This window comes from Oculina patagonica, chromosome 7, assembly GCF_052425735.1.
Source record: "Oculina patagonica isolate OP01 chromosome 7, crgOcupat, whole genome shotgun sequence".
Classification (NCBI taxonomy): domain Eukaryota; kingdom Metazoa; phylum Cnidaria; class Anthozoa; order Scleractinia; family Oculinidae; genus Oculina; species Oculina patagonica.
In genome coordinates this window covers 7,051,350-7,066,987 of record NC_135764.1, presented here as the reverse complement: position 1 = coordinate 7,066,987, position 15,638 = coordinate 7,051,350, and the positions used below count along the sequence as shown (strand labels likewise).

Genomic DNA, 15,638 nt, shown 5'->3' with positions numbered 1-15,638 from the left:
TTCACTGACAATTCTATTTGTTAAATTAGTGATTTACAACAGCTTATATAATTAGGTCTGCCTACAATATAGTTAAACCGGTCGTTCTTTTCCACGTTTTTACTGTCTGCGAGTAAAATTTGTACAGTTCCATTTCCCGTAAAAAGCGTACCAACCATTTCGTCAGAGAAAAGCGTCTTCCTATATTAACCCCCCCCCCCCCCCGTTTTCCCGCCCCGGGGGGTTTGGGGGGGGGGGGGGGTTTTGAGCGAGCGCGAAACGTTTCTCCCAACGATCGCGAGCGACTGGGGACGAGGCAGTATTAAGTATTAAATATGAATTCAATACCATGATAACAAACGAAAACAAAACTTGTTTATTCTCCTGTATAAAGCTCGCAAAATGTGGCACATTTTTTGGTTTCTACGATATAAACTTTTGAAGCACAATCATCAATTTAGAATCGTCCTTAGTTGTTCACAGTTTTGTTAAGAAATGTAAATTAACCAAACTTGAACTGAATTACAATGACATATGCCTGTTTTAACATAACGCAGCTTCTTAAGTAGAAAAAACAATAATGCTTTCTTATATCTCATGCTGTAAATAACCATGCTATTTTATACCTCAACAGTCACTGTGTTCAACCAGTAAGAATGCACTGGTACGTTTCTCGGAAACAATGCATGTTTACTTCCCTGTAAGTTTTTCGTACACATGTTTCAGTTTTTACGATACACCAATTCACAATCGTCTTTACGTGCCCATTCACAGTTTGGTGAATATATGAATAAAACAAACGTTACACAAACCGAACAAAATTTAGCAAAGCGGCTAACGGTTCTTTATCTGAAAACACTACTTAATATGATCGTCATAATGTTCAACAAGTAAGGAGTAACTATTAGAAAGATCTTTGTCCTGTTTGGAACACGGAGCGTTAAGGCTTCTATTTAGTGTGCGATATTTCATGTCTCCGCAAATTTCCTGCCAGACCAAAACACTTTTCACAGCTTTTGCATTTAAAAGGCTTTTCTCCAGTATGGGAGAATTCATGCGTTCTCAAATGCCCTGATGTAGTAAAACACTTTTCACAGGTTTTGCACTGATATGGCTTAACGCCAGTATGCGATCTTTCATGGATCCGCAGACTTCCTGAATGACTAAAACACTTGTCGCAGGTTTTGCATTGATATGGCTTTACGCCAGTATGGGATCTGTCATGTACCCGCAATTCCCCTGCTGTATTAAAACACTTTTCACAGGCTTTACATTTAAAAGGCTTCTCTCCAGTATGGGATCGTTCATGGGTCCGCAAGTGTCCTGCTGTGCCAAAACACTTTTCACAGGTTTTGCACTGATATGGCTTAATGCCAGTATGGGATCTTTCATGCACCCGCAATTCCCCTGCTTTGGCAAAACACTTGTCACAGGCTTTACATTTAAAAGGCTTCTCTCCAGTATGGGATCTTCTTTCATGTTCACGCAAACTCCCTGCTTGACTAAAATACTTGTCACAGATTTTGCACTGATATGGCTTAATGCCAGTATGCGATGTTTTATGCATCTGTAATTCCCCTGATGTGGTAAAACATTTTTCACAGGTTTTACATTTAAAAGGCGTCTCTCCAGTATGGGATCGTTCATGGGTCCGCAAATATCCTGCTGTGCTAAAACACTTTTCACAGGTTTTGCACTGATATGGCTTAACGCCAGTATGGGATCTGTCATGTACTCGCAATTCCCATGCTGTGGTAAAACAGTTGTCACAGGCTTTACATTTAAAAGGCTTCTCTCCAGTATGGGATCTTCTTTCATGGTCACGCAAATTTCCTGCTTGACTAAAATACTTGTCACAGATTTTGCACTGATATGGCTTAATGCCAGTATGGGATCTTTCATGTACTCGCAATTCCCATGCTGTGGTAAAACACTTGTCACAGGCTTTACATTCAAAAGGCTTCTCTCCAGTATGGGATCGTTCATGGGTCCGCAAATATCCTGCTGTGCTAAAACACTTTTCACAGGTTTTGCACTGATATGGCTTAACGCCAGTATGGGATCTGTCATGTACTCGCAATTCCCATGCTGTGGCAAAACACTTGTCACAGGCTTTACATTTAAAAGGCTTCTCTCCAGTGTGGAACCTTTTTTCATGGATTCGCAAATTTCCTGCTTGACTAAAACAGTTGTCACAGGTTTTGCATTGAAATGGCTTCTGTCCGTGGTGGGATCTTTTCTGACTTGACATACGAATATCCTTTTGTGTGACACCTGCAAGAAAGAGTTAAAAAACGCCTAATTTAGTCAAAATGTATTGATATATTTAACATATGATAACTTTTACGACTGTTTAAGAAGCTTATTTTAATAACTATTTCAGAATGACTAATTGATCATTAATACCAAACGGTAACCTCTTAAAACGACATCTCAGAGATGACTTTGAATGTGCATTGAATTACGGATGTTTGTAGTTCTGTCTGCCTTGACAAAAGGACTTTCTGATTTTCTCTGGTGTCCAGTTGTTTAAGACTAGTGTTTTAAAACACTAGCAGGGGAGACTGAATTACTCTCAGAGAACCTCTTTTCCCCACATCTCTGAACGAGCACCAGCGAATAACCAGGGCGGCCTGAATTAACTGCTGGGGATCACAAAATGCCTAGAATCCCATTCAGGGCGGTTGGGTTAGTCTTATCCCTTCATGTTACAAATTCAATGACAAATCACTGGCAGGACAAGCGAAAGGCTTTTAGACGGACTTAAATTAACCTTTGAACCCACCATTTTCTCCACCCCAAAAAAAAAAAAAAAAAACAAGATCATTACCAAATCTCAGACACCAAAAAATCCAAATACAATGTTTTCCAATTACTAGGGTATGTGTTTCAATTTTTAGTCATTACAGTATGCCCAGTCCACTTCTCACGAGGTGAGTAGCTATTACACTTTTGGTTGCGTTACAACATTAACAGCAAACTGAACAGCAAAATAATTAAGTTAATTACGGCTACATATTCCCCGGCATGGTAAATCGAACCCAATCAAACTAAATTTCAATCGAACTCAATTCATGGCTTGAGTTCGATTGAGTTCGGCAATCGAACTCATCGAATGGAAAATATTCAATCAAACTCAATCGAACGTTTACTTTTCGAACTCTTAGTTTTTTGAGGAAAACATTGAGGTTTGCGGTATTGAAGTATTGGCCAATTTTTCGTGCGGTATTTCGTTAATTTTAATCCAGAATTGCGGTATTGCGATATTCTCCAACATACGATATGCGTTATCTCATCGTTTTGGTCGATGATAGTTGATTAAAAAAATACAATTCTAGCCGTTCGTAGTCGTTTCGGAAGCAAGATGAAACAGCCTTAACTTGTCAGCCTTAACTCATTATTGCCTGTTTTCTTTTTGCTCTCGAGTCAATGAATCCGTCCGTTATGCAGGCTTATTATGAAATTGCGGAATTTTTACGAATTTGTGCGGTAATGCGGTTTTTAGCTCCCCCACTGTCCCCCTCATTTTTTGTAAAACTGAAGTTTAGAATCTATTACCAAATCTTGGAAGCTCGAGTTAATTCAGCCCGGAGTGTAGCACGTGTTTGTCGTAAACAGAAAAATTCCGCAGAAATGGCTTCAGGCGGTGTGGGTTCTTAGCTTCAAATGCGTAGTAAAAGGTTTTCAAGGTTTTTCAAAAAATAGGCGAGAAAGGCCGTACATTCCGAATTGCAAACGAGCCGGCCAATTAGGTCACCTTCAACGTGAAATGGTTTTTAGCAGCATTTTTTTTACCTGATTGATAAAAAAGCAAGATACAGAGGTTGTTAATAGGTTTTTCTTTGGGGTGTCCGCTTACGGGAGCTTAAAAACAAAGAAAAAGTCTAAGTCGTGATCTCTGAAAGTGTCCGCGGCCGCTTACTGGAATGTCCGCTTACGAGAATGTAAAAATACAGAGTTTGTTTGGGGTTTAAACCTGGTTTTCAAACAAGGCAACCGTTAGTAGAGCTGTCCGCCTAGGAGAGTGTCCGTTAAGAGAGCTTCGACTGTATTCAGTGAATTTAACAAGAAAAAAATCTTGCCACTTCCACCTTTTTTCTGCAGTACCTTCTTGCAAGAAACAAGATGTGTCTCATGTCGACTCATAAAATGTGATAGGAGCAATAATTTACTTAACAGTGAAACTGCTCAATGCAGTAGATATATACACATGCAAATGGAGATTTGCCAGCCTTTGAGACAAATTCCACACATCTTCTGTTGCCACATATTACATACATTTAAATAAAATAATTAACTTGGAAATGCACAGAACAAAAACAAAAGAAATTTATTTCAAACTAATAGACTGTATTTTCTTCTACAACTGTATATCAACTATATAAATGACCATATTTCGACGGTTTTGAGTTTTGATTACCCAAGCAACGAATTTTGACAACAAGACAATGAGCAGCTAAACACAGTTGAATTAAAATTACATGTATATAAAATAATAAAAATAACAATAACAACACTTATAATCGTAATAATAACAATCATCATCATCATCATCATCATCATCACAATGTTTATGTCTAAATAGCTGCGGACATTTACTTCCATTAGAAAAACTGTTTAAATTATTTGGCAAAATACTAAAGACCCATAAGTCCACCAAGAAAATCTGGTTTTGAGTGAATCCTACAGAATATACACCTCAATTTTTGCTACTGGATTTGAAATACAGTAGAACCCCAGTAACTCAAACTTGGATAACTCGAACAACTCCGCTAACTCGAACAAACTTCCATTTCCCTTGGATTTGACCCCCTTTTTCAGTCATTTTTACTCGGTTAACTCGAACTCGGATAACTCGAAAACCCTGCTAACTCGAACTAAATTTTGTTTCCCTTGATCAAAATTTGGTTTAAATTTACCACGATAACTCGAATTCTGGTTCTTGCAACTCGCCACGGATGCCTTTTGAAATATTCCATTAGCTCCTTTCTGTTGTGTATTTGGATATAGACACTAAAACGAGCCCTACAGCAATTTGATTTTAATTGAGCAACAAACAGATCATGTAATTGATAGTCATTTTCCACTCTTAACCTAAAAATGTATGATCGTGTGAGAGTTTCTGACGAGTTAAGTTTAATTTGCGCTGTACTGTGCCACTGAAGGGCTGAAAAATCAGTAAACTATCTATTATTAACATTGCAAATTGAATATTCAATCGACCCCGATAACTCGAAACCCCGCTAGCTTGAACTGTTTTTCGTTTCCCTTCAGAGTTCGAGTTACAGGGGTTCAACTGTAAATGTATCATTTGCATTTGACCTTGCGGGCATCACTAAAGAAACATTTTGTTTCTACATTTGGTAGTTGCAGGGCCACAAAAATCTGAGAATACTTGCAAGCATTGACAGAAGTAACTGCCAATTAAAGGGGACGGGATCATGGCGGCGTAAAGACGTGTGCTACAACCCGCCCGTAAATTTAGTCTTTTCTAGCTTCTTGTTTAGAGCCTATGGCCGAGATTATTGCGAATTTTAGTTCCAAAAGAAGAAACCGGTCATCAGGTTCAGAGGGAGAGGAAGCAAACGAACCGAAAAAGCCAAGGAGTACGGTCCACGAGAACAAATCTCAATTCGCCAAAGGTAATTGTTATAGCGCCTGAGATGACCGACGGCGTTGCCAGCAAATTAGAGGTAATACTCGTCAAATTGAATAACATTGAAGTGTCGGTAAAAAATAAAATAAAAAATAAATAAAGAACGTAGAGACTAACCTCGCTAGCCTTGAAAAGAGAATGAGGAAGCTGGAAGAAGTTGAGGTATCGACAAAATGTGACGATCAAATGGACACATTCAGCAGCCAATTACTTCAACTCAGGAAAAAACAGGAAGAATTAGCTGCATTACAAGAACAGCTAAAAACGAAAGATTTATACTTGGAGGCACACTCGCGTCGCGAGGCTATCAAGTTCGTAAACATTCCCGAAGAAGATGAAAGAGAAGACACCAAACAAATTATTCGTGGCTTCCTTGAATGGGAGCTCGGTTTCATGGAAGCGGGAACAGTTGAAATACAGAGAGTTCACCGTGTCGGAAAGAATACCAGTGAAAGCACAAGGCTGAGAGCAATCCTTGCTAAATTCCTTAGAGCCAAGGATTGTGACAAGATTGAGTTTTCGCATTCGTGACACCTATTTTCAGATGTACAGAGATTTACCACGGGAGATCGTCACGAGGAGAAAAGCACAGATGGCCACTTTAAAGAAAGCAAGGCAGCATGAGGTTCACGAAGTGTTTAGTAAGGCCGAGCCAGATAAGTTGTACATAGGTGGAAAGTTCTGGCCGGTAGGCAAACCCTTTGACATCGAAGAGCTGGATTCCTAAACTAGGACGATGTGGAGAACTTTAAGACATTTTCTATACTTTCAAGTGGAACAATTGCACTAAAATGTAAGGTAAACATCATTTATAAGAAGCTATGAATGCCTATTTAAATTACGCACTTAATTATAAGGGCCGGGGGTCACACTAATCCATACAGATTGCGCCTTTGTTAACTATTGCTTGGATCCGGTCGACACAGCTTTAACAGTACTTTACTGGCTGTGATTCATATTTCTTTCTTATTTTAAGTAGAATGTTTTTTTCTGTTGTATTTGTTTTAATGTGGGCCATTATGTCAGTCAATAGTTTTATTACGCTTTTTGAACACAACAACTTTCGAGGAAACGCAAATTTAAATAATTATAAGCTGGAATAATGACAACAAATATACAATTCAAAGCTATCTCGCTGAACGTTCGTGGTGGTCGCACTTTTGAGAAAAGGAAAACAATTTACAATTGGTTAACTCAAAAGAATGCAGATATTTGCTTTCTCCAGGAGACTTATAGCACAAAAGAAATAGAAAATCAAAGGAAATCCCAGTGGCGAGGCGAAACGTATTTCGCGCATGACACTGTGCATATACGTGGGGTCCTATTAGATGAGGAAGGAAGATTCCTTTGTCTTGAAGCCATTATCCAAGACCAATTGTTTAAATATGAATAAAGCTTTAACACCGAAGAGTCTCCATTAATATGGAAACAAATTTATCTAACACCTATTAGAGCAACACTAAGCACAAAACTGCGGGAATTTCAGTATAAGATACTTAATAGAATCTTATATCCCGGTACAAATGACATGCTTTTTAAGTTTAAGAAAATCGTAACCTCATAACCTCTTTATATATCTGAGAGACTCTTTTTTTAATACTTGAAACTCGATAATCTTGATCTTTGATTCTTGCGTCTTGAATTTCATGCCACTTGCACTTCAAGATGATAAAATTAAGTTTAAAGATGGAGACAAGACTGCCAACTTGTTTTTTAGCAGTACTGTATGTTTGAGCTTATGACTTTAATCTTTATGTGGCAAGTGGGCATAATTTGGTCCTTACCCTGTTTACATTTAGCTGTCTTATAATGGAAATGGTATACGTACTGAGATTTACTCACTGAAAAGCCGCAAAGTAAATTTTTGTTTGCAAACCAATGTAAGCCAATTAAATGATGCATATCATATTTTTGACTCGTGGGACGTATTGTTGAAGGCACAAGTGTAATAACTGTTCACAAATGTAATAAAGTCACAAGTGTAATAATGGACAAAGCATTTTAATCAAAACAGTGGTTTCCAAATCTGTCTATAAGGAACTTCAGGATAGAATCATCACCCCACCAACTGCTCAACTGAATTTCAATGCGCAATTTATAAATGATGTCTTAGAATGGAAAGAAATCTACACCTTGCCTTTTCGCGTTGCATTGGATACAAAACTGCGTGAATTTCAGTATAAATTACTTAATAGGTGTCTTGTGACAAATATCCTTTTATACAAAATTAATGTCGTACAATCTGAAGCCTGCTCCCTTTGTGGTGAAATCAACGAGTGCCTAGAGCATTTTTTTGTGTTTTGCCTTTACTCAAAGAATTTCTGGGCTGAGGTTATCAAATGGCTTGAAAATCTTGACATAAAGATTAAACAACTTTCTGACAAAGATATAATGTTTGGCATTCTAAAGTGCGAGGATGAGTTATTTGTTAACCACATTTTATTAATCGCCAAACAATATCTATATTCTTGTAGACAAAGTAAATCTTTACCTTCTATAAGAGTATTAAACTCAAAGATTACATTGATTTACCAAATAGAGGCAATGATATCAAAATCAAACAATAAGTTGTCAGCTCACAATAAGAAATGCAGCAAGTATAAAAATAAATCAGTATGCAATCCTACACCATAAGCCGCAAATTAATAATAGCATTGTAAAATAACATTTATAACAGATAAATGAACTGAGGACTCTGTGTAAACACCGATTAATTTTGTAGTATTTGTAGTGTCTGTTATAGTTTTGTAAAGTAGTTTATAGTGTGGTAATTAAAATATTGTATTTTATTTTATTATATTTTTTGTAGTGTTGTAGTAGTGGTGTAACTTAAACATTGTATGTATTTTTTGGAAACTAATAAAAATAATTAAAATACAAAAAAAAAAACAAGTGTAATAATATTCGGTCACAAATGTAATAAAGTCACAAGTGTTTCACACTTATGCTCAAATGTGAACGTCACCTGTCATTCAAACTTATGATGTCAGTCACTATCACTTTACATCTACACAACATTTTTATTGGAGAGCTTGTCTAAATGGACATATTAATAGTTGGTTCAGTTGAAACAAGTCAAATCAAGCACTGCTCTCAACCAGTAACATATTCAAATGGAATTTTCATTCCCCATAACCTCGTACTCAAATATCATAAAGAGCAAAGACTTGATCACCATTCAACCATAAAGTAATAAGGCAATTAAATCCCTAGATGGCACCAAGCCTAGATATATATTGGAGTATGGTCAATTTGCCATAGCTGGGATTTATTCAAGAAATGGCCAGACAGCCTTGACTGGGTTTCATTGAACCATGGCTAGAGTTTAGTTCAAGTTTATGGTAAATACATCAACAGACGAAATGAATAACACTATACTGGCCAAGATTTGCTATCACGATAACAAAGTTAGTATAGTCGTATTGTACTTGAACTTGTACTCATGCTTAAGTGACTGTCACCGGGTAAATAGACTTCTTTAACTTCCTTGAGATCGTTAAATGGTGATGAAGTATTAGGGGTATCAAATGGTCTTTGCGAGCATTTGCGAGCATGCAAGCACAAGCATTGACAACAATTAGCCTTGCAAGAAGCACTTTTCAAAAACCTACCTCCACTAAAAACCGAGCATGCGAGCACTTGTAAAAATGTGCGAGCAGGAGCAAACGAGCACCCACTAAAATTTTGCGAGCATTGCGAGCACTGCGACATTTTGAGGGACCATTCTTGACTCCTAGTATTTTTATTGACAATTGTTCTTCTTATGAAACCAATTAGGCAGACCACCCTATGTGTTCGTAGTTTATAGCAATTGTTGAAATACAGTAAGGCGAACAAAAGAAATATATCAAAATATATGAGGGTTATGAATAAAGCTCTGAAAATTACATAATCTAAACGCATCTCTGTGAAATTTTACTTGACTCATATGTGGTGTTTTTTGGCCTTCCTGGGACGTTTGAAGCATCTTATTGTAAAAACCACCTTATGAATGACTAACTTGACCATTTAGACAAGCTCTCTAATATAAGTGTTGTGTAGATATAAAGCAACGATGACTGACAACATAAGTTTTAATGATATTTACTGTTTACATTTGTGCCTGTGTATGAAACATTTATTACATTTGTGACCAAACCTTATTACACTTGTGACTTTATTACATTTGTGACCAAACCTTATTACACTTGTGACTTTATTACATTTGTGACCAAACCTTAAATATTACACTTGTGACTTTATTACATTTGTGACCAAACCTTATTACACTTGTGACTTTATTACATTTGTGACCAAATGTTATTACACTTGTGACTTTATTACATTTGTGACCAAATGTTATTACACTTAAGACTTTATTACATTTGTGACCAAATGTTATTACACTTGTGACTTTACTACATTTGTGACCAGTTATTACATTTGTGCCTTCAACACATATCAAGTTGAGTTTTTCTTGGCATAGCTAAAAAGCTTTTTTTTTTCACTATTATAATCCCAACGTTTACTTTAAAACTTTCTCGGTATTCCTAAGAAAGACAAGTGAATAGCCCACGGTTCTTCCACAGAGGAAAACGACGAAAGTCAGGAAAACAAGAACTAACAGGATAAAAGCAAAGCAGATATGAAACTGTTGGATGGATATTTTTGACAAGTGAAAAACACGACGAGCGGAAGTGCACAATAGCTTCAGAAAAACTGAACAAGTATCTTGCAGGTTATCCGCTTCAGTTGTCTTGAACAATCAAAACAAAGAGAACCAAAAGAGAAGGCCGTGGAGGCAAATACAAAGCTGCTGGACGTGCCGTTGACCGATGAAGACTTTAAACTGCTTTATCCTGTATACCAAAATAACTTGCTTGCTCTGTTGGAGTATCTTCGACTGAATTGTACATTAAATGGGGCGTTCGATGACTTTAATGACAGTCTCAGTACTTACATAATAAACACAATATCACATGGAAAGTGCTTGTACAGTATTTACGCACTCACTGGACGGTTTGTATCAGAAATCTCACCTGTTCGCTCTGCTCACTCGTTCGATTTCTGATACTTCACCAACTCATGGGTAAATACCGTTCGAGCGCACTTTCCATGAAGTATTCTGTATGTTCACCATACAGTACGGATAAACACCAGTAAATCCAATTCGAATAACTCGAATTACCCGCTAACTCGAGCTTAATTTTGTTTCCCTTGGTCAAATTTTCCCTAAAAACTCGAATTCCGGTTCTTGAAACTCACCATGGATGCCCATGCACGATAAGAATGAGAAGATCGATAAGAATATGAATGTAAGATCGTGTTAAACTTTCTGATAAGTTTCATTTGCATACTGTATACTGAAGTGCTGAAAAATCAGTAAACTAACCATTGTTAACATAGCAAGTTGAATATTCAATTGATCCTGATAACTCGAAACCCCACTAATAGTAACTCCAACTGTTTTCCGTTGCCCTCAGAGTTTGAGTTACTGGGTTCTAGTGTATATGTTAAAATTTCCCAAATATGCAGGTCTGCAGTCTGTTTTTGTCCCACATGCAATATGGGCAGCCAAATGACTCTACATAAACTGAGCAAACTCTGAGGAACTTAAAAATTATTTACACAAGTTCTTCTATAAGCTTGATTAATATACAATCTTCGTTCACTGTCCAAAATCCACGCGCGCAATTGGTTAAAATAGATCACGTGATTTTGCTTTACCTGTCGTCAGCAAACTCCGACAGTGCAGTATTGACAATAATGCACAAAAATCGTGCATTATTGAAAATGCCTTCAGCTTCAAGGCTTGTAGAAGTCGAAGAAAAATATATTCTTCAAATTATCAACGATCCAATACCAAACAAAATGGAAGAGGATAGCAATTTGAAGAGCTTTCATGTTCAAAGGTAAACTGCAGCTCAATAAATACATTTTTGTGTGCGATTGACTTGCTCGTAGTTTCTTGATTGTGAAAGCCATCAACTTGCTTTGAACAAGCTTCTCGCTGACTGTACTTATGAACGACCACAGCTGATGAACGATTTTATGAACCATTTTAAGCTTTATTTCTGTACGGCTTATTTGTGACTTTTATATTATTGATGTAATCCCGTGTAATTATGTACTACTACACTTCTTATTTTTAAACATTAAGCTTATTGTTTGAGGTTCGTTAAGTCGATGATCGCTTGCAGTGTACTCAGATTGTATATTAAAAGGGTTAGAGTCTGTCCGTTCGTGTTTTGTTGACAAATACACGCACTTGCTGGCCTCACAATGAACTTGAAATTTTCAATACTGCACTCGGCTACGCCTCGTGCAGTATTGAAAATTTCTCGTTCATTGTGCGGCCAGCGCGTGCGTGTATTTGTCAACAAAACACTCACAACAGTCTCTAACCCATAAATATCGACAAAGTTGGATATTGTTTGTGGCTGAAACATTCAAATCAGATGAACTCATCACAGACTCAGGATGTAGGAGTAGTTCTCACTAACATTGCCCCCGCTTTTGGCTAGTCCTGCTTTGAATTTGATTTTGCAAATGTCGTCTTTTTTTTGCGGCTGCATGGAAACTTTTTATTATTCGTCCGTCTTTGGCGTGAATATGTGAAATTTTCTTGGATGTTTACTTTAGTGCTTTTATAGCCGTGAGACATCTTATAATTAATGCTTATTAGTGAAAAGTTAACAAAAGGAAACAATGCGATTAGTGTCTAGCGGTATCAATTTGAGTAGTAACTTTTTCTCGGTGGAAAAAGTCAAGTCTTCATATTCGTTTCTAAAAAAAAATGATTGTAACAACTATCGAACAACTGGAGCTAACTGTTTTCATTAAATTTTCTTGGCATGGAAGCGGAAACCACAGGCTTCGTCTCGACAACTGATCGAGACTGACTTGTCAAAGATGCGGCAAAATTTTCTCACCTCTTTTGACGAAAACGTCTCGCGTGTCTCAGTACTCAATCCCTTTTGCAAAATCTTTTTTACAATTGAATATAATCTCTGGAGTGTGTTTCGTCGAGAAATGGCAAATCTCAGTTGTGAGTTGTAGCTGGGTAGTCTGTTTTGATTGTGACTAAGTCTTTCGGTCTGTTGTGATTTGTGTTTGACCAATTGCGGTTTACAAACGAGTCTTTCAATTCAGCGAACTTATCTAACTTTGAGCCATTAGCCTGCGTTGCAGCCAGACGTCTCGCAAAACCTTGGGGTTTAATTTGTCTGCAACGCAGGCTATGAGACGTTTGAGTCGCAAATCTTCAGCTTGTTGCTCGCAGTATGGCGGCGAAAACACCCAAAACACATTGCGTGCTTGCCACAAAATTAACCGAGACCACCGTGCGCGCCTAGTTTCTTCAAATCGAGATCGCCTCACATACTACCATACATTTCTTGTATATTTCTTCATACACGCGGGGACTTCAATGATGCCTCCTCGGGGTTTGGCCTCTGGGCCAAAACCCTGCGGGGGCAATAAACAATGCTTCTAAAGTTGCTCCGTAGGAGATGTGTAAAACGTTTCAATCAGCGCTACACAAAATATAAAGCAAGAAACACATGGACAAAGAAGTTGAACTTGCAGAATATCCTGCGATTGACTTCAATCTCATTAAAAGGTGCACATTGTTTCATACCGCAGCAACCGACACAGTCATGTAACGTAAGATTGTTTACAAAATGTAGTGGATCAAAATCGCGGGGTATTCTGCAATCGCTCTAAACCAGTTGTACTGGCGGGTTAATGCTTTAGTTTTTCTTACCTTGACGAACTGATCCTTGTGCTTCAAAATCATCCACTTACTTGAATTCAACGATCAATCAACTTTGCACTGCGAGCAGGGACGCCGCCATATTGAAATCCAGTTCTTAGCAACCGTGCCAACCTCGTTTCCAGAGTGAAGAAAATAGGCACGCAATGCGCACAGAGGGACGAGCGGCAATCATCGTTCAACTAGGAAGCTTTGAAGCCCAAAGCTCAGAAATTAGTAGAGTGGTTTATGTTGATATTTTCATAAATCACTTTCTCAGGAATAAAACTTGTTTGGTTCAGGGTCTATAAATACACAGTGAAATTAATATTTCCAGACGGCGTTTGTTTCATAAGACAAATATATGGCAAGTTGTTGTAAACTTTGTTTTTCCCGTTTTCTATGAAAGGCGCTTGATAAACAAGGACTTGCGATGAGTTATCGGCGATAAACAACTACACTATAAGGACGTATACAGACCACACTGAAATAATAATAAAGATGAACCTTATTCTTACTAATTTTCGCGAGTACTAATTTTCGAAATTTCAAAATAATCGCGAAATTTAATACGCGCGAAATTTAAATACGCGAAAATTTATAATGCCATATTTTATATCAAAACAAGACAAATTTTAAATGCTTGGAGCTGTGATTATCTATCTTGAAGATATCTTTTCGTCTTGTTTTCGACTAGTACCCTTCCTCTGTTTACTGTTTTCTTTAAATTGTAAAGGCCTGATTACATGAGCCGGGCTGGCTCGGTTTGCCGAGATGATTTCCAGCACGGTATTACATGAGCCGAACCTGGGATGTGCTAGATTTGGCACGAACTACGGTTAAAATTTAGCACGCATGATTTTGGCGCGAAGATTGAGTCGGATGATGTTGATGACCGTTTCAGTAATTTGGTTTTTTAATTTCCTACACTTATGTAGCTACATGAGTTGTTCTGCCTCTACATCCTTATATTGATTTTTGTGGTCGGTAGTGTGCTTGGAAGAGAAATTAAATGCTGACCCGGTGTCCTAGCCGATTTTGTCCCCCCTGGATTTTGTCCCCCCGGACCAAATCCGCTAGCGGATATTGTCCCCCGGATAATATCCGCTAGCCGATATTGACCCCCGGGAGTCAATATTCGCTAGCGGATTTTGTCCCCCCTTCGCGAATTTTGTCCCCCCGTCAAAAGTGATCATACTTCGCTATCGTACTCCTGGAGTCGTAAACGAATAAGAGAAAAGACGATTAAATGTGAATACGAATATTTCATGAACATTGAAAAGACGAAATAGACAACGTAAGTCTCGGTGTTTACCAAACACCGCATTGGAAAAGCTATGTTATTCTCAACACGGCCCGAAGCAACGTTTTCCAATCGAAAGTCAAGTGTCATTTTTGTTGATCCTAGGCTAAAGTGCAGAACCAAATTTCCATTTGCTTTTTTTTGTTAGTTTGTTGTATACGTCTGAAATTATAATAAACAATGTTCGGCTAACAAGTCCCAGTGTCAAGTTAGTTTATTAGAATAAATGTTCGGTTGAGTAAATTTACAAAAACCTGAAAAGATACAGGACAATAAGATTACTGGACTCTAATTGCATTGTTTTCTTTTTGTTTTTACTCTAGACAATAGATGTTTTTCGCTTGCCGATAAAACAAAGAGCAGTTTTCTCGACTTTTGCAGCGTAAGAAGTGTTTTTGTAGCATAAGCTTTGTTAAAAGTTGTAAACTTGAAATAAAAGATTTTCACAAAAGCGCAAACGCGTGTTTTATCCCTTCTTTGAATTAGTTGTGAAACTAGAGTAAATACGTGTTCACGGTATGATAATTATTCTTATACCGAAAGTAAGAGGGAAACAAAGCTTAAATAATAATAATAATAATAATCATTTCTATAGCGCTATTTAGCTAGTCTTTCATAGCGCTTTACAATCACTATGCTAAAATATAAAAATAAAATATAAAAATACCTAACTAAATTAATCTATTGAGCTAAAATATCTATACATGCAGAGAGTGAAGTTTTAAAAGTTAAAAATTTTAAAACTAAAAATATCATGATTATTTACAAATGTTGAGGGGGGGGGGGACAAATTCGGCGAAGGGGGGTCAATATCAGCTAGCGGATATTGTCCGGGGGGACAATATCCGCTAGCGGATTTGGTCCAGGGGGACAAAATCGGCGGGGGGGGGGACAAAATCCACTGTAACACCGGTAAGCCGGGCTGGCCAGGGGAACGCGATTACATGGAAATTTTTAATCCCGGCACC

At 37.6% G+C, this 15,638-nt stretch overlaps 1 protein-coding gene across 3 annotated transcripts in view; it reads right to left on the bottom strand.

Annotated features, from left to right (window-relative positions):
* Positions 1-332: 332 nt before the first annotated feature.
* Positions 333-15,638, bottom strand: part of LOC144661408 (uncharacterized) — a 44,932-nt gene continuing 29,626 nt past the window's right edge. For 2 of the 3 annotated variants that reach the window (XM_078522155.1, XM_078522156.1), the window contains exon 2: positions 333-2,253. In XM_078522155.1, coding sequence (XP_078378281.1) covers positions 929-2,230 — 1,302 coding nt within the window. In that variant the 5' untranslated portion in view covers positions 2,231-2,253 and the 3' untranslated portion in view covers positions 333-928. Of the gene's footprint in view, positions 2,254-13,379; positions 13,472-15,638 lie in introns of those variants that run through there. The other variant, XM_078522157.1, reaches the window with a different exon arrangement.